Source organism: Leucoraja erinacea, chromosome 8 (genome assembly GCF_028641065.1).
Source record: "Leucoraja erinacea ecotype New England chromosome 8, Leri_hhj_1, whole genome shotgun sequence".
Lineage (NCBI taxonomy): Eukaryota > Metazoa > Chordata > Chondrichthyes > Rajiformes > Rajidae > Leucoraja > Leucoraja erinaceus.
Genome location: NC_073384.1, coordinates 58,318,501 through 58,338,799, shown reverse-complemented (window position 1 = coordinate 58,338,799; position 20,299 = coordinate 58,318,501). Strand labels below are relative to the sequence as shown.

Sequence of the window (20,299 nt, the reverse complement as noted above, 5' to 3'; positions counted from 1 at the left end):
AGTGACAAATTAATTACACTTTAACCTTTACAGCTTCCGGGCCTGGAACAACAAAGCACACATCAGAACAAATATCCACACACTATACTGATCTCATACTATAAACAAATTAGAAGTCACTGATTCTTAATTAATAACCAGAAGGTTTTACACAGCATTTATTAGGGATACAATTAATTTTCATTGTTTGCCCACGATCTGATCCATAAATAAATGGTACAAAGAGGCTAACAAATATATGATGGAAATTTAACAAATCATAAACATTGTCCCTATTCGTATGCTTTCATGATGGCCAGTCAGCACTGTACATGCAATAAAAATATTTCCTGTAGCAGATGTGCAGTCAAAATGCTCTGCAAAAAGAAACGAGCAATTAATTTGATTTGTGGCTAAAATTAAATCTCAGGAACTCTCGTGCTCTTCCTGGATGTAACTATTACGTAGAACCTATTTACAGAACACACTATCTAAAATCCAGCATGAACCTTCTGCTACAATAGTGAAGATAAAATCATGAACTGAAACATCAGCAGGTGGTTTATCCCGGGTATCCACTTTCATGGGTAAAGCAAATGAATAATACCGTCTTTTCCAGATTAATTCCAATCAGGATATCACACTACTCAAATTTTATAGAAATCTAAGAAGAGGTAATCCAGGTGTTGCCTAATCAAATATAATGTCCACAATCTATTTCATTAAAAATGTCACTGACTCTAGTTATAAGCTTGTATGAAGGTAATACAGGAGCTCACTGGGTTACAAATGACATGGCTAACATTAACTGGGTTTTCCACATTTTCCCATACATTTTTCAAGTATTTTCATGGTAGTAATAGTTAAATGTTTTGTTGTATTCTGTATTACTGGACACAATATATATTCCATTGGTTTAATTATGGGTAGGGTTAGGCTGATTATTTAATGAAATGAAAAAGTTATAGCAAGAATATGTTGAGCGATACAACAAATTACGACAGAAAGCAGACATTTCTGGTTCTCGAACGAAATCGACAGACAGTTCTGAGGAATAGAACTTTTATGTAATCCAGGAATTATCTGCAGTTATGTTCAGAGGCAAAAGTGGAAAGATACAATTCAAGAATGGGCATGCAGCACAACATTAACCATTGCAATACAAAGTAGTCTTATCTGCTTCATCAAAAAACTATAGAATTGAGGCTTGAGCCATGGTCAAATCGATTAGCAGAAAACACAACAGCTTGGCACAGGATTCTGGAAGGCAATGAGGAGAGGTGGCAGTGTTCCAGTGAACTGAAGTGGACAAATGAATTCATCAATGATGGGTAAAAGGACGAATGATGCACAAAATATATCAGAGAATGGAGAAATGGTAGGATGGACACAAGGGTAGAAGAGTTTCCAGAGAGAGGTTAAAGCAGGACTGTAAGGATGTGCAAGTTAGAGCAGGTGTTTTAAAATGAATGAACATGGACATGGAAAATAATGGCTTTGACGTTAAACCCAAAGTTTGAGAGAGAAAAAAGTCAATTTTATAGAAGCCAATTCTCTTCACGCTGAATTTTTAATCACAACGCCTGACCGTTAGGGACAGATGTTACTGATTTTAGGAATGACGTGGAAAGAGAATAGTGATGGAGATTTTGACAATGCATAAGTAAAGATGTACTTACGCTATTTCCACTGGTACCAGTACAAATTCAGTTCAAAATGTGGAGAAAAAAAGCCTCCTACAGCCTGAACAGTTCGCCTGTACCTCTTGGGATAATGTGTTGAATAACATTGACAGAATTTTTTGTTTCCAGGCAAACACATGATCTGCCGAGGAAGTCTTCTCCAGGTTCCAAATTATTTTTGGTAGAAAGCTTGGGTACTTCTCAAAGTTAGAGTTTGAAAGATTAAACATTGGTAACAATATATACTCTTTAGATATAATCAATTAATTTGTAGAAAAAGTGTTGACATTTTTTTTTTTAAATGCTCACCATGCGGGATGCTTGACGGGCAATCTTGTAAACAGTCCAGCCATTGGCTCCATTTTCCAATTGTTGTTTTATCACACTTTTAACATCAGCAGACATAGTTTTCTGATTGGCTACAAAAATAACTGTAGCCAATGCCACCTGATGGGCAGAGGAAAGGGAATTTGTGGATTAAAAATATGGAAGTAACATTTTAAAAAATGCAATTCATTTTAATTTACATATAAACTTTCAACGTCAAACTTCCCAGTGCACAAAACAAGAATGCATCAAGCATAACTTAATACAAACCATTATGGATAATTTACACTAAGTAACCAAAAGATGATATCATTGCTAATCTGAAGACGTCCAAATAGGCTGAATATTATGTGGCAGTGATTACTTTGCAAAGAGTTTAGATACATAAACACAATTAGCCATTAGTTTTGAAAAAAATAACATTTGAAGTGAAAATACCTGCTTGGGATAATTAAGAAAAGTCGTACTTACTTGTCTAATTACTTAGACTTTATAGCTTTAAGGTTAGAGGAAGAAAGCTTAAAGGAGATGTGCTAAGGCAAGATTTTTTTTAAATGGTTGATGGGTGTCTAAAAGGCACTGCCCAGGAAGATGGGATTGGAAGTTACAACAGTGGCATTTAAGAAGCTTTTATGTAGGCACGTGGGTATGCATGGAAAGGAGAGATAAGAATCACATGCAGGCAGAGGCATTGGGGACCAAACGGCCTGGGCTGTGATGTTCTGCATCAGAACTGTAAATTGAAGGCTCATTATGTTCTCTTTATAAAGAGCAAAATCTGACTCCATTAAAAATCCTTTATAATTGTTTTGAAAACAAACCCTATCTTAATATTTTTTTAATTAAGTGTGGGTTGATTAACTAAATAAACATGTATTACTTAATGTCAATTAACTCAATCGTGAATACATTCTGAATCTCCAGACTACATGAAACACTTAGAAAATATTGATTAATTTGTCCTTTAGGATGGATTTATTTAAAAAAAAAAGTAAAGGTTCTGATAAAATAATATAAAAGGAGAGATAGTAGATGTTCTCTGTGGTCATTCATAATATATTTGGTCAGTTGTGATTTGGAACTTCTTCAGAGATTGGCTCAGATGTACTTGGCTAAATGGTCACTTTCTGCGCTGCAAACCTTTATGATTATCATGCTCCTAATTGCCATCAACTTCATAACGGATGCATTATTTCTTTCTAGGAAATGAGTATCACCAAACCAGGTACTGTTCTTTACAAATAAAACATCCACAGAAAATAATCCTAAGGATTTTTACCATAAGCTCTTGCTGTTTGTCCGTAGATGACGATCCAATCATCTTGTATAATTCCATGAGCTCTCCCAGCATTCCCTCTCCCAGGACAGGCAATTGCACTGCTATAGCAGCAAGGCAGTGGCACATTGGGATGCGAGCGATGTCCTGGGCATTATGTAGTTGGGTCAGCAGAGATTCCACCACTGGCTGGCTTAGATGAGGGCGACTACACATGAGCTTCACCATGCAGGTAAACGCAGTCTGTGCAAGAGTGAAAAAGACCAATAGTTTGAAAGCCATAAATAATTCTGATTCCTTAGATTCTAGATTTCCGTATGAGTGTCAATGAAAACATCAACAGTACAGATGCCTAGCCTATTTATAACATAATTTTCAAAATCATCAGCATAAATTGGCACTTTAATTCCCAGCAGACTGGAAGGGACCAGAGAAGGACCATTTAAATCTTGCACAGCCATTTTTGCAGTGGAGGATAGTGTGGCCTTAGATTTCCAACACAGAATGACAAATCAATTTGCATTATGTCCTAATCTTTCTTCCCCCAAGCCCCAGTCTGCAATGCCCAATCCCGACACTACCATGGTTATCCTGTCTTTGAACCAAAACCGGGGCAAGATCTCCAAAATTGGACAGGATGTCACAGGGCTGAATCCACAAAATAATGATGAGATTCTTCTGCTACTCCTGGATTTGTGCATCTTTGCCATTCCATGTCCAACCAACTCTTTGCTAAAGAAATCTAGTAATCCCACTTTTCCCAATTTTTTTTTTCTTGTCTACTGATCCCAATCCCCCTTGAAAGCTTCCAGTGTCAAGCAAACCAATTTAAGTGAAAAATTTGCGTTTAAAATAAAATACATTTTTTTTCCTCAACATATGTTTTTGTTTCAAATCAGGTATCCCCTAGCTCTCAACCTACCCACTCATGGGGAAAATTCCTTTTTATTCTGTCTAGACCTCTTTATTTTGAACACAACCAACAACACTCATCCTTTTCTGCTCCAAAGAGAACAAGACCAACTTTTCCAGTTGAACCACATAATGCATGTTCCTTGTACATTGAACTATTCATTAAATCATTTATATATCCACTTTCACAGCTTTAACGTCATCCCCAAAGTGTGCTGATCAGAAAAGGAGCCAATATTCCAGTAGACACAAAATGTTGGAGTAACTCAGCGAGAGAGAAGGAATGGGTGACGTTTCGGGTCCACACCCTTCTTCAGACTGATGTCATGGGAGTGGGCGGGAATGTAGTCGGAGACAGTAAGACTGGTGGGAGAACTGGGATGGGGAGGCAATGGAGAGGGAGGGAAAACAAGAGCTATTTGAAGTTAGAGAAGTCAATGTTCATACCGCTGTGGTGTAAGCTATCCAAGCAAAATATGAGGTGCTGTTCCTCCAATTTGCGCTGGGACTCACTCTGACAATGGAGGAGGCCCAGGACAGAAAGGTCAGATTGGGAATGTGAGGGGGAGTTAAAGTGCTGAGCAACCGGGAGATCAGGTAGGTTAAGGCGGACTGAGCGGAGGTGTTCAGCGAAACGATCGTCAAGCCCGCGCTTGATCTCGCCGATGTACAGGAGTTCAAGATTCAATTTAATTGTCACATGTACCAATTAAGATACAGTGAAACTTGAGTTACCATACAGTCATACTAAGCAAAAAAGCAAAAATACACACAGCACATAAAATAAAGTTTCACATAAACATCCACCACATTGGAATCAACATTCCTCACTGTGATGAAAGGCAACAAAATTCAGTCATCTTCCTCTTATGTTCGCCCATGGTCGTGCATTGAACCCTCCGCAGTGCCGCTGCCGACGGCCCGATGTTCAAGCCCTCTCGTCGGGATGAACGAAACTCCGGCGTCGGGACGGATCGGAACACTCCACGGCGTGGAACTCCCGAGTCGGCTGCTTTTTACCGGAGACCGCTGCTTCACGGTGTTAAAGTCCACAGGCCCTGCGGTCGGAGCTCCAACACTGGCGATCCTCCGCAAAATATCCCAGGCTACGCGATGGTAAGTCCGTGCCTCACCTGCGGCTTGAAGCTCCGGGCCGGTCGGAGGGGGGGGGACGGAGATGCTACACGGAGAAAAATCGCATCTTCGTCGAGGTAAGTGACTGGAAAAAGTTTCCCCCGATCCCCTCCACCCCCCACATAAAACACACCAAGAGAGATTAGAACAAACATTCAAGACATACTTAAAATAATGAAAACAGAGAAGGGACAAATACTGCTAGCGAGGCGGCCATTACGGACACCTGGAACAGTGGATATAGTAGATAAGGTTGGATGCAGTCGTGGAGGGAGGTAAAGAGACAGTGTTGCATCTCCTGCGGTTGCCTACCACTGCAGAGAGTCTTATTATTCTTAAACAACAGGGAAGGAAGTATGTTATGGTCTTTAGTTGTCAAATTAACATTCTCTGCCCAATTTCAGATACCTATATAAACAGTACAGCCAGATGCAGTGCAAACAAAACAGATGGGACTCCATACTAGAATTGTTATGCCCTCAGATGGCCAATTTATAGTAGAACAATTAATGCTGAGAGTAAATTGGCAGCTAATTAGTAATGGCTGATTGGAAAATTACAAGGATTCTGCTCCTGTATCACCAGAGGAAAGAGAAGATCCGAGGTTTATTTTTGAAGTTTGATAATATGGAAATGGTTTACTACCAGTTTGATGATGCATCCAGGTTTGTTAACCTTACATTTTTTCTAGGTTTCCATTCGCTTTCCATATCTTTAATATCCTTTCATTCCATACCGTGTATTTTTTTTTCTTTCTGACAGTTTTTGATACAATTATAGCGCAGCAGATGGTCTTACCTCACGCCTGAACTCTTCTGTTCAAAAAGCTGTAAAAATTAGTCTCGCATTCCAGCAATTATTTAATATCTGCAACCACTAAACCCGAGGAAATATTTTCAATTTTAAAGATCCTTTTCACCTAGCCCCAGATTACTTTCTAGACTATAAATATGCAGTGATTCAGCTGTGATTAAGGCAGATAACATTACTAATCTTGAATGAAGGCTTGAAAGAAGCTTCTAACCGTACATTCTTTATAGTGTATTTATTTTATTGAAATTTCTTTTTAAATAACTAGAGGGCAAGTTGCCCATTCATAAGGTAGGGGAAATAATATCAGCAATCCTCTTGTCATCAATATTTGCACATCCTTGGATCAGGCCAAGCAACATGTTTTCTCAGCACAATGGAAAGTGCTGCCAAGGCAAAACAAAAACTATCTGTGCAATAAAATACTCAAACCTCAAAAATATCAACAACCAGAGACTGTCAGCGGATAAACTGAAGCTAACATTGTTTATCTATGTAATGGACGAGGTTGTGAGGAGATTCAACAGTAATGTAAAATCGTGAAGGGTATGAACAGATTACGTAGAAGGAAATTGGTCCCGTTGGAAGGAGAGATAAGAACAAAGAAAGGCAGAGTGATGACTGCCAAAGAAACTAACATTGACAGCAACTAATCAACCAGAAGAATCTGAAATGCACTGCCAGGAATAATAGTGCAGATTAATTCAAATATAGCAGTCAGAAAGGAAATTAAATCAACATTGAAGACAGAATTTACAGGGTCATGGGTCAAGGGTGGTAAGAAGAGCTAGATGGGCTGCTGATCTTAACAAGCTGAATGGCCTCCTGCGTCACATCATCTTGTAAAACACAAACAGATGGCAAAAATTGTCATTTCAAACAGAAAGGTAAAATGAGCCCAGTTACGATATAAACCAGTTTCTCATAATGGTCATCAATTCATTCAGAGCAGATCCTGTTCCTTACCTTTAAAGCATTCTGAGCTCCTACACTGCTTTCCTGGCTACAAAGAACAAGCAGGGATTCCAGAGCAAAAACTGCATCTTGTTCCAAAGCCAAAATATCTGCAAAGTGAAACAATTCCAAACATGATTCAATTTTGTTTTGGTAGAAAAAACATGATCTTGCTAAATGTTTTGCCTGTCTGTCATGCATTTCATTCTCTCATTATGCCCCAAACTGAAATAAGAAATAAGGCCACTCAGAGAGACAGGGTCAGAAGCAGAAGCAGGCCAGGTTTTTGAGAAACCTGCCTTTGCAATTCCCTTTTCTTCAAGATAATGCCATATCAATAGAAATAAAACTCTGAACATTTCCGTACAGAAATTGACTCTGTGAACAACTCAATTAGAGACACATAGCAGAGTTAGTATATTTTATAACATACACTTTGATTTGGCCAGTCGAGAAAATTGCATGCTTTAATTACCAAAAAGGAATACGTGACATGGGTCAACTGCCACCCAGCTGCTTAAATTACCTACCACTACATTTATTATTATTAGTGTAACATTTATTTATTTATTGCTATTTTATTAGTAATTTATTAGTGCAAAACCATTGCTCTGTGAATTTTAGCACCCCACCTTACAATTACATATTGGCAAACTAATGTTTTAAAAACTATTAAAAGTTCCAGAAACAGGATGACATAATGGCGAAGCGGTGGAGTTGGTGCCTTACAGCACCCGAGACCTGGGTTTGATCCTGACTACGGGTGCTGCCTGGACGGAGATATGTTCTCCCTGTGGTCGTGTGGGTTTTTTACGGGTGCTCCGGTTTCCTCCCACACTCCAAAGACGTACAGGTTTGTAGGTTAATTGACTTAGGTAAAAATTGTAAATTGTCCCTAGCGTGTTGGATAGGGTAATAGTCTGGGGATCGCTGGTCGGCGCGGACATGGTGGGCCAAAGGGCCTTTTTCTGCGCCGTATCTCCAAACTAAACTTCATCCAGCCTTCACCCCAACGGTAGACAAAAATGCTGGAGAAACTCAGCAGGTGCAGCAGCATCTATGGAGCGAAGAAAATAGGCAATGTTTCGGCCTGAAACGTTGCCTATTTCCTTCGCTCCGTAGATGCTACTGCACCCGCTGAGTTTCTCCAACATTTTTGTCTACCTTCGATTTTCCAGCATCTGCAGTTCCTTCTTAAACACTTCACCCCAACGGCACAGGAATTGTAAATTTAATTTCTATTTCAAGAAGATGGTGAGACTTATGGGCAGTTTAATGCCCGTATCATAGGTAGATGTAGAGCTTGGATCTGTGCATGGAACTTTGAAGTGCATGGAAGTGATCAATGTTTTCAGAGTGGTGTCGTCCACTTTTATAGTGGGCTGGGTAGACAGCTGGTTGGGTGGAGGTTGATGTAGGACCTGGGTCTTCTTGATATTTAAGGCTAGGCCTATGGCTCTGTATGCCTTGGCAAAGGCATTCGGGTTGCCCTGGAGGTCTTCTGCAGAGTGTGCTTCAATGGCACAGTCATCTGCGTATTGAAGCTCCATGATGGCGGTGTTACTGACTTCTCTCTTGGCCTTCAACCTATTAAGGTTGAAGAGTCCACCATCAGTTCTGTAGAGGATTGGGATTCCCTGTGGCAGCTCTTCACCAATGAGGTGAAGTATGGTAGCAATGAAGACGACAAACAGGGTGGGTACGATGATGCATCCCTGTTTGACCCCCGTTTCCACAGTGAAGGGCTCGGACTCAGAGACCGACATGCCATCATGTAGAAGCCTCAATATTCTGATGTACTTGTCGTGACAACCATACATTGATAGTATGCTCCAAAGAGCCTAGCGGTCTACCAAGTCAAAAGCCTTTGACAGGTCAATGAAGGCCATGTACAAAGGCTGCCTTTGTTCACGGCATTTTTCCTGGAGTTGGCGTGCTCTCCCCCCACCCCTCTCCCACTCCCTCCCTCCTCCCCTCCCTCCACATCCCCCCCCCTCCCCCACATCTCTCTCCCCATCCCCCTCTCTCACCCCCTACCCCGCTCTACTTTCCCTCCCAAATCTGTTCCGTTTCCTCCTCCTCCTCTCCCCTCCCTCCCCTCTTCTCACCCCCCCCCCCCCCCCCCCCCCCCCCCCACCTGTGAGTTTGGGCGGTGGTTAATATGAGTGCTCCCCCCCCCCCCCCCCCCCGCAAACGCTGTTGGGGAAACAGACCCAACGGGTCTGCACTTGGTCTAGTAACTTATAAATATCAGTTACGGATATGGACAGAGAACTGGCAGATGGTGTTAAATCTAGACGTTTTTGCACTTTGGAGATCAAATGTGAAGAGAAAGTTAATGGCAGGACACTTAACAACACTGGTGTTCAGAGAGAACTTGGGGTCCAAGTTCTTAGCTCCCTTCAAATAATAACATAAAGAGAAAGAGTAACAAAGGAGCTGTTTGGTATGCTTGCCTACATTAGTCAGGGCATTGGATACGAGTCAGGTAGTCACAATGCAGCTTTATAAAACTTTGGTTAGGCAACATTTGTATTACTATGTGCACTTCTGATCCCCTGTTATGTGGAGGCTTTGTAGAACGTACAGAAGAGATTTACAAGGTGCTGTCTAGATTTAAGGATATGAGCTATGAAAAGGTTGTGGGGCATAGATAGGATAGACAGTCAGAAATGTTTCCACAAAGTATAAAGATGTGCAGAGCAAATTTATTCATTTATTTTTGCACAGTGTTTGATTCGGGTAAAGAAACAGTTAGTTGCCTGAGATGGTGATAGAAGCGGAAATAACTGTGGCTTTTAAATATGCACAATGAATATGCAGGAAATGGAGGGATATACAGTGCCCTCCATAATGTTTGGGACAAAGACCCATCATTTATTTAGTTGCCTCTGTACTCCACAATTTGAGATTTGTAATAGAAAAAAATCATGTGGTTAAATTGCATATTGTCAGATTTTATTAAAGGGGTATTTTTATACATTTTTATTTCACCATGTAGAAATCACAGCTGTGTTTATACATAGTCCCCCATTTCAGGACACCATAATGTTTGGGACACATGGTTTCACAGGCATTTGTAATTGCTCAGATGTGTTTAAATGCTTTCTTAATGCAGGTAAAGAGAGCTCTCAGCACCTAGTCTTTCCTCCAGTCTTTCCATCACATTTGGAAACTTTCATTGCTGTTTATCAACATGAGGACCAAAGTTGTGCCAAAGAAAGTCAAAGAAGCCATTATGAGACTGAGAAACTAGAATAAAACTGTTAGAGACATTAACCAAATCTTAGGCTTATCAAAATCAACTGTTTGGAACATCATGAAGAAGAAAGAGAGCGCTGGCGAGCTTACTAATCGCAAAGGGACTGGCAGGCCAAGGAAGACCTTCACAGTTGATAGACAATAGATAATAGGTGCAGGAGTAGGCCATTCGGCCCTGCAAGCCAGCACCACCATTCAATGTGATCATGGCTGAACATCCACAATCAGTACCCCGTCCTGCCTTCTCCCCATGTCAAAGTTCGTCTCTTAAAAAAGCAGACAGCAACAAAATTGTTAAAGGTAAACCAAGGCAATCTTTAATCGTTTATCAGCTGGTAGTGGCAGGAAGTACAAAGAGCACAAACGTTGCTCAGTCTGTCCCCGCGGGGGCTCCACTCAAACTTTAACATTTGCCGTTAGTCGGCAGGGACCTCGCTGGGACCACCAACAGATGACTTAGTAAGAGGGTGCAGTTGACCGGGATCAGTAGGGGAGAAGAGTGCACTTGTCGGACCCTTTGTGACCAACCTCCTGAAGAAGTTGCCTGGAACATATTGTGGTCCCTCGATCTGAGGTTGATCTGGTTCCCAGCCAATATCCTCAGAAGCAGACAGCGAAGGTATGACCACTTATGTAAAGGATTGGCTTGGTTTACCTTTAACAATTTTGTTGCTGTCTTCTTTTTAAGAGACAAGCTTTAAAATCCTCTCTCTGCTATCTTTAAGAGCCCTATCTAGCTCTCTCTTGAAAGTATCCAGAGAACCGGCCTCTACCGCCCTCTGAGGCAGAGAATTCCACAGACTTAAACTCTCAGTGTGAAAAAGTGTTTCCTCATCTCCGTTCTAAATGGCTTACCCCTTATTCTTAAACTGTGGCCCCTGGTTCTGGACTCCCCCAACATCGTGAACAAGTTTCCTGCCTCTAGCGTGTCCAAACCCTTAATCATCTTATATGTTTCAATAAGATTACCTCTCATCCTTCTACATTACAGAGTATACAACCCCAGACGCTCCATTCTCTCAGCATATGACAGTCCCGCCATTCTGGGAATTAACCTTGTGAACCTACGCTGCACTCCCTCAATAGCAAGAATGCCCTTTCTCAAATTTGGAGATCAAAACTGCATACAATACTCCAGGTGTGGTCTCACTAGGGCCCTGTACAGCTGCAGAAGGACCTCTTTGCTTCTATACTCAACTCCCCTGGTTATGAAGGCCAACATGCCATTCACTTTCTTCACTGCCTGCTGTACCTGCATGCTTACTTTCATTGACTGAAGAACAAGGACCCCAGATCCCGTTGTACTTCCCCTATTCCCAGCTTGACACCATTTAGATAACCTTCCTTCCTGTTTTTGCCACCAAAGTGGATAACCTCACATTTATCCACATTAAACTGCATCTGCCCACTCACCCAACCTGTCCAAGTCACCCTGCATTCTCATAGCATCCTCCTCACAGTTCACACTGCCACCCAGCTTTGTGTCATCTGCCAATTTGCTAATGTTACTTGTAATCCCTTCATCTAAATCATTAATATACAATGTAAATAGTTGCGGTCCCAGCACCGAACCTTGCGGTACCCCACTAGTCACTGCCTGCCATTCTGAAAGGAACCCGTTAATCCCTACTCTGTTTCCTGTCTGCCAACCAATTTTCTATCCATGTCAGCACTCTACCCCCGATACCATGTGCCCTAATTTTGCCCACTAATCTCCTATGTGGGACCTTATCAAATGCTTTCTGAAAGTCTTGGTACACTACATCCACTGGCTCTCCCATGTCCATTTTCATAGTTACATCCTCCAAAAATTCCAGAAGATTAGTCAAGCATGATTTCCCCTTCGTAAATCCATGCTGACTTGGACCGATCCTGTTACTGCTATTCAAATGTGCCGCTATTTCATCTTTTATAATTGACTCCAGCATCTTCTCCACTACCGATGTCAGGCTAACTGGTCAATAATTCCCTATTTTCTCTCTCCCGCCTTTCTTAAAAAGTGGGATAACATTAGCTACCCTCCAATCCACAGGAACTGATCCTGAATCTATAGAATATTGGAAAATGACCACCATTGCATCCACGATTTCTAGAGCCACTTCCTTAAGTACCCTAGGATGCAGACCATTTGGCCCTGGGGATTTATCGGCCTTCAGTCCCATCAGTCTACCGAACACCATTTCCTTCCTAATGTGGATTTCCTTCAGTTCCTACGTCACTCCAGATAGTACATCAGGAAGATTGTTTCTGTCCTCCTTTTTTAGTGAAGAAGGATTCAAAGTACCTGTTCAACTCATCTGCCATTTCCTTGTTCCCCATAATAAATTCACCCTTTTCAGTCTTCAAAGGTCCAATTTTGGTCGTAACAAATTTTTTCCTCTTCACATACCTAAATACATTTTTACTATCCTCCTTTTATATTCTTGGCTAGCTGACCTTCATACCTCATCTTTTCTCCCCGTATTGCCGTTTTAGTTATCTTCTGTTGCTCTTTAATCGTTACCCAATCCTCTTGCTTCCCGCTCATCTTTGCTAGGTTGTACTTCTTCTCTTTTATTTTTAAACTGTCCCTGACTTCCCTTGTCAGCCACGGTCGCCCCTTACTCCCCTTGGAATCTTTCATCCTCTTTGGAAATGAATCCTGCACCTTCTGTATTATTCCCAGAAATACCTGCCATTGTTGTTCCACTGTCATCCCTGCTAGGGTATCTTTCCAGTCAACTTTGGCCAGCTCCCTTGTCATGGCTCCATAGTCCCCTTTGTTCAACTGTAATACTGACACCTCCGATTTACCCGTCTCCCTCTCAAATTGTAGATTAAAACTTAACATCAAGTTCTCTTATCAAATCTGGTTCATTATACAACACTAAATCCAGAATTGCCTTCTCCGTGGTTGGCTCCTGTACCAGCTGCTCTAAGAATCCATCACGGAGAAGAATTCTCTCTATAATAAAGAAAAATCCCCAAACATCTGTCCGACAGATCAGAAACAGTCTTCAGGAGTCAGGTGTGGATTTGTCAATGACCACTGTCCATAGAAGTTCATGAACAGAAATACAAAGGCAAGATGCAAACTACTGGTTAGCCGTAAAAATAAGATGGCCAGGTTTGCCAAGAAGTACTTAAAAGAGCAACCGCAGTTCAGGAAAAAGGTCTTGTGGACAGAAGAGATGAAGATTAACTTCTATCAGAGTGATGGCAAGAGCAAGGTATGGAGGAGAGAAGGAACTGCCCAAGATCATAAGCATACCACTCATCTGTGAAACACGGTGGTACTTGCTCACTTATCTTCATTGATTGTACAACTGGTGATGGTAGTAGCTTAATGAATTCTGAAGTGTATAGACGCATCCTATCTGCTCAAGTTCAAACAAATGCCTCAACACTCATTGGCCGGCAGTTCATTCTACAGCAAGACAATGATCCTAAACATACTGCTAAAGCAACAAAGGAGTTTTTCAAAGCAAAAAAATTGTCAATTCTTGATTGGCCAGGTCAATCCCCCGATCTGAACCCAATTGAGCATGCCTTTTATATGCTGAAGAGAAAACTGAAGGGGACTAGCCCCCAAAACAAGCATAAGCTGAAGATGGCTGCAATACAGGCCTGGCAGAGCATCACCAGAGAAGACGCCCAACAATTGGTGATGTCCATGAATCACAGACTTCAAGCTGTCATTGCATGCAAAGGATATGCAACAAAATACTAAACATGACTACTTTCATTTACATGACATTGCTATGTCCCAAACAGTATAGTGCCCTGAAATGGGGGGACTATGTATAAACACTGCTGTTATTTCTACATGGTGAAATCAAAATGTAGAAAAATGGCCTTTATTAAAATCTGACAATGTGCCCTTTAACCACATGTGATTTTTTTATTTTTCTATTACAAATCTCAAATTGTGGAGTACAGAGGCAAATAAATAAATGATAGGTCTTTGTCCCAAACATTATAGAGGGCACTGTAGCTCACATGCAGGCAGAAGGCATTAGTTCGATTTGGTATTATTTTCGACACAGGCATCATTGCTCCACGTTTGTAACATCCGTGACAATAGAATATTTAATGGATTTTGAAACCAACAATGGAGCTTTCACATAAAGGTGAATGCAATGTTACCAATATGCTAGATTACAGCTTTTGGAAATAAACATCACAATATCAAGATCCAGAGCCAATGTCAGATCTGGCAAAATGATCTTGCTTATGTTTCATTAAAACAGTTCCTTTAAATTTAAAAAAATGCAATTTTGAATCAGAATTAAAGCCTTTGATGGGTGAATGTGTAATTTATGAACAAAGTGGAAGACATTCTCAAATAAACATTCTGAAAAATAATGGAACCACAAAGACGGAAAGAAATTAATTCAATGCAAAAAGCACACTCTGAATTGAAAGCTAAATATTGAAGACGTTTTAAATGGAGAAAATTAGTAATTTTTTAAATTACTGTATTATTTTAAAAGTAAAAATCCCACAAGAAATGTGCTTATTTTCCCCTGCTAGAGTAACAAAATGTTTAAAACAAACAAGGTCAGGGTAGATAATTAAGCTCATTCCTTTGTTGGCACTTTACCAATCCAAGCTTATTCATAGTCTCAAGTGCCAGTGACTCACTGAGCTAGAAATTTAAACATCCTCCGTTAAAGGATATTTAAATATAAGGTAGTTAGAAATTGTCAAAATAATATTTGAGGGATATTCACCAGAAAGTTGTTTGGAGGAGGAGAGTTTCAATTATGAGGAGTGGTGGACAATGAATTTATTTTTGAGGCGCGGAAGAGGCTAAGGGAGACTGTGAAGTATGCACAATTGTGAGTAAGAAGTTTGGCATAAGTTTAAAGGAAGGCGGTTGTGGGATTAAAGGGAATCTGATGCAAAGTTCTTATCACCAATTGGTATTGGAATCGGTTACATCTTGTCCGAGTGGACGACAGACGCAGAAACAAGCAACATTCAAAAAGTGCCTAGGTTAGCACTTGAATTGGCACGGTAGAGAAGGCAAGGGGGCAAATGTTAGGAGTTAGTGTACGTATATTTGATGGCCAGCATGAACATGGTGGGCTGCAAACCACGTTTCCATGCTGTATAACTGATGCCTAATGAAAACATAATAATCCATGCCTAATGAAAACATAATAAAATTGTGACTATCATTAAAGCACCTCGTCTGTCTGCAAAAGTAATATTTTAGTTAAAGTTACCATAAATATCAAATACAAAATAAATTTTATTTTAGATCTGAAATATAAACAAAATATTCATTACAAAATAAATTCCACAATTTATAACAGCCTACGCTGTTCAATTTGGCTGCTAGTACTCATGAATTATTTCCTTCTTCCCTCCCACTCGTTGTACAAAATTTAGATTCTGTGGTTGTCAACTGTGAAAGCGTTGTTATAAATGGCACAGTACTAATGGGCTCCATCCATTACAAACTATCATTCTTTAGAATCCCCTATTTAATCATAGCTTTGTGAATCATTTAAAATTGAATTCCAGAATCTACTTAATATCTGTTTGCGATTGTATATTGATACAAAATATATTTCTGTTATCTAGATTTGGAACAAAGACCTCCAAATCGTTGCAATCAATCAAAAGAAAAAGGGCGACAATCATCTTTTCTGGGTTACCTTTCTCCAAACAGGATGTGATGTTTGTTAGAACAGTAACACCATGAGCTGCAATAGCACAGTTGCTATGGTAACAGCACTCTTGTGCAAGTTTTATCAGGTCGTCAGAATGTGCTGGAGCAGTTGAGGTTCCTTTTAAACAACAAAAAAATACAAGCAGTATCAGCTATATGTATATTTCTGCCACACAACTTGAAAATCAGGCAGTTCAATCATAGAAACATAGAAACATAGAAATTAGGTGCAGGAGTAGGCCATTCGGCCCTTCGAGCCTGCACCGCCATTCAATATGATCATGGCTGATCGTCCAACTCAGTATCCCGTACCTGCCTTCTCTCCATACCCTCTGACCCCCTTAGCCACAAGGGCCACATACTCCCTCTTAAATATAGCCAATGAACTGGCCTCAACTACCCTCTGTGGCAGAGAGTTCCAGAGATTCACCACTCTCTGTGTGAAAAAAGTTCTTCTCATCTCGGTTTTAAAGGATTTCCCCCTTATCCTTGAGCTGTGACCCCTTGTCATGTATTTATATCAAAGATAAAGTTAACCAATTGAGTGCTTTTTGTGCCAACTGCATCCGAGAATCAAATCCATTACAATGTCATCAAATATTTGATTAAGCCCAAAGTAACTATTCATTTCAAGGATATTTTATCAACATACGACTGACTCCTGGATAAAAATTATTTGATAGAAATGTTGTAAAAACTGAAATGTTGAAATTATCCTTTAGGTCCAAAAGGATTCTATAGGTATTTGTGTGAAGCATAGAACGCTCGCTTTAAAGCAACATACATAAATAGCAAACAGTTATGGTGACAAATAGTACATAGACCTTCACAGCAAGAGTTCAGGAACAATGATATTGGGCTAGAATTATGCAGCACTCTGGTGAGATCACACCTGGAAATATGGAGTGCCTATTTGGCACAAGAAAGAATATATTTGTCTCAGATGGAGTTCAACAGAAGTGCATTAGAGTGACTCCCGAAATGGCTGGACAAATGGGTACCACAGTGAATCAAGAGTCAAGACTGTTTAATTGTCATATAGTAACAACAGAACAATGACATTCATACTTGCAGCAGCCTAACAGGACAATAACACATTGCATGTAATATATAAAAAACTGAAAATGAATATCCCCAGTATTAGTGCAAATACAATGCCTGAAGGTCTTAGTGCAACCAAAGACACTCCTGCATTCCATGGTGTTGTGTAGTGTTCAGGAACCTGATGGTTGTTAGGAAGAAGCTATTCTCCCCAATGGTAGGAGGGAAGTGAAAGCATAGCCTGGGTTTGTGAGTCTTTGATGATGATGGCTGACTTTTTGAAGCAGAACCTCCTATTGATCCTTTCTATGCAGAAGCTCTCAATCAGTGCTTGGATGCCCAGCTATTCACAATTTACATCAACAATTTGGCTGAGGCAAAAAGATAATACTTCCACACTAAACTAGGTAGCATTGTGAGTATGCAGGTGGATGAAGAGGTTTTTGAGGAATATTGAGAGTGGATGAAACATGACATGGATAATAATGTAGAAAATTACAACGTCATCCATTTTGGTTCAAAGGGACCTTGGCGTGTTTATACACGAGTTACTGAAGGCCACTACGTAGGCGAGCAAACAATTGAAGGGCAAATGGTACACAGCCTTTATTGCAAGAGGATTCGAGTACAATAGTAAAGATGATTTACAGCGATTAGATACAGCATTATTGAGACTGAATCTAGAATATTGTGTGGGAAGGAACTGCAGATTTTGGTTTAAACCAAAAATAGAGCCAAAAAGCTAAAGTAATTCAGCAGATCCCACAGCATCTCTGGAGACAAGAAACAGGTGACATTTTGGGTTGAGATCCTTCTTCAGACCCAGACTATCAAGCTCTATCTCTGGAATATTGTGTGCAGTTTTGATCTCCTTACCTAATAAAGGGAGTTCAGTGAAGATCATTAGAATGCTTCCAGGGATGACAGATGCCACACGAGAGATGGAAGGGGGTGGTACTGTATTCTTTAGAATTTGGACGAATGAGAAGGGATCTCATCGAAACAACCACAATTCTTTTGAGAGCTTGCCAGTCAGATGCAGGGAGGATGAGTGTAGACTCAAGAGGCACAGTTTGAGAATAAAAGGTAGGTTTTCATGACTAAGTTGAGTAGTCATTTCAATATTGGAGTGTGGTAAATCTTCACAATTCTCTTCCCTAGACAGAAGTTAATAGGTCTCTGGACATTGGGCTGAGGTAGATCAGTCATGAAGAGGGCGAAACATGGTGATTTTTTCTGTTTCTAGTCCAAGATTAATATAGTGCAGCATCCCTGCTACCATCCTGCAGTGCCCTTTAGTTTAAAACTGGGATTAAACCAGAGACCTTACAAGATATAGGACTCCCTGCACAAGGGAGTCCTATATCTAACAATACATTCATCAATAAAACAACCCAAAGACTAAAACAACATTTTGTTGATACTATAGTACTCCAGGCTATAATTAGATATACCACAAGAATATTGGACTTCATCCCAAGATTACTGAGTAAGGGCCCCGTCAGCATACAGGAGAATACATAAGCACCAAGAAAAACATGTATATACAAGAACCTGGGCACTGCATTTAACAGTACAGCCTCCATCACCTGTAGGCTATGCTCCAACAATCACAATTGTCCTGTTAACAATATAGTGGCCAGAATAAAGTGGTATGACTTATTGGCTGATGGTTTAAAACAATGGGTCCCAAAAGATTTACAGTGAAACATGGACTCCATTCATTGTTTCAGACTTTACCACTTTTTCATGTGTAAGAATGCAATTTCACGCCGTTGATTAAGCTAATGAAAAGTTAAGCAACACTAGTCACTGGCCTTACCTTGTGAATTATAGTAGTACTGTTTCAATGCTATAGTTCCCGATAGCGTGGACAAAACTGAAAGTGTGCCCAATTTCAAACTGTCGTAAGGGCTCTGAAGGGCACATTCACACAGCGACTTAACAGAGAAAAGAAAAGCATGTTATAATTATGTTCTCGGAAAGATAAGTAAATAAACAGTTAGACATTGTAATGAGAATTAAACAGATTTAGTATTTTTAAGACACAAGACCAGATGCAGCATCAGTTCCACAAAACTTTGCCTTGGAGTAGTCTGATTACATATAGAATCATAAAGATCATAAATAGGCCACCCCTGCTTTTTCAACCTCTTAGAAAGAACTACACAATGAATACACCTAAAATGAACAACCAACCTCAAATAAATCTTTACCCTTACTGATCTATTGTTTACATTTTATCAAGTAAAACGGTTCTTTTGCAATCACCTGTAAATATTTAGAAATGGCATTTATAAAGTAACTTTGGCATTAAGAAATACCCCAATTCTCTTCAGAGCTCTAAACCAGTGGGTGTTCAGGATGGATATTCAAAAAAAAATGTTTAGCAAATTGCATCAGGAGGACTTAGAACAGTAAATTAAGAAGTCTATAAATAAGGCCGCTGGGAATTCTGTGGAAAGTGTGGGAAAGGGAGGATGGATGCATTGAAGATCAGAACAAATGTGCGAGAGGAAACACAAAGCTGAAGAAGATGGTGACAATAGGAGAAGCAAAAACAGAGGAGCTACTTCATGGGAAACAGGCAAGGATTTTTAATTTACTGTAGTAAGATAAAGGTCACCACTGAGGAGGTGGTTGATGAGGAGAGTAAAGTATTTTGAGAGAGACTAGACAAATTGAGACCCGTTGGGTCCTGTCCCCTCAACGCGCGTTTGCGGGTGGGGGGGCTGTGGCGTCACACACACTAACCCCCCCCCCCCCATACACACACACACACTAACCCCCCCCCCCACACACACACACTAACCACACACACACACACACTACCCACCCCCCCCCACACACACACACTAACCACCCCCCCCACACACACACACTAACCACCCCCCCCCACACACACACACTAACTAACCCCCCCCCCCACACACACACACACTAACCCCCCCCCCCCACACACACACACTAACCCCCCCCCCCACACACACACACTACCCCCCCCCCACACACACACACTAACCACCCCCCCCCCCCACACACACACTAACCACCCCCCCCCACACACACACACACACTAACCACCCCCCCCCCCATACACACACACACACTACCCCACCCCCCCCCACACACACACACTAACCACCCCCCCCACCACACACACACACTAACCACCCCCCCCACACACACACACTAACCACCCCCCCCACACACACACACTAACCCCACACACACACACACTAACCACCCCCCCCCACACACACA

General features: G+C 40.8%; 1 protein-coding gene across 1 annotated transcript in view; it reads right to left on the bottom strand.

Moving 5' to 3' along the window:
* Positions 1-20,299, bottom strand: part of ints7 (integrator complex subunit 7) — a 58,425-nt gene that overhangs the window by 18,850 nt on the left and 19,276 nt on the right. The window contains exons 8-12 of the mRNA XM_055639781.1: positions 18,858-18,975; positions 15,981-16,112; positions 7,087-7,184; positions 3,268-3,507; positions 1,971-2,108 (exon numbers count right to left, since the gene is read on the bottom strand). Coding sequence (XP_055495756.1) covers positions 1,971-2,108; positions 3,268-3,507; positions 7,087-7,184; positions 15,981-16,112; positions 18,858-18,975 — 726 coding nt within the window. The remainder of the gene's footprint in view (positions 1-1,970; positions 2,109-3,267; positions 3,508-7,086; positions 7,185-15,980; positions 16,113-18,857; positions 18,976-20,299) is intronic.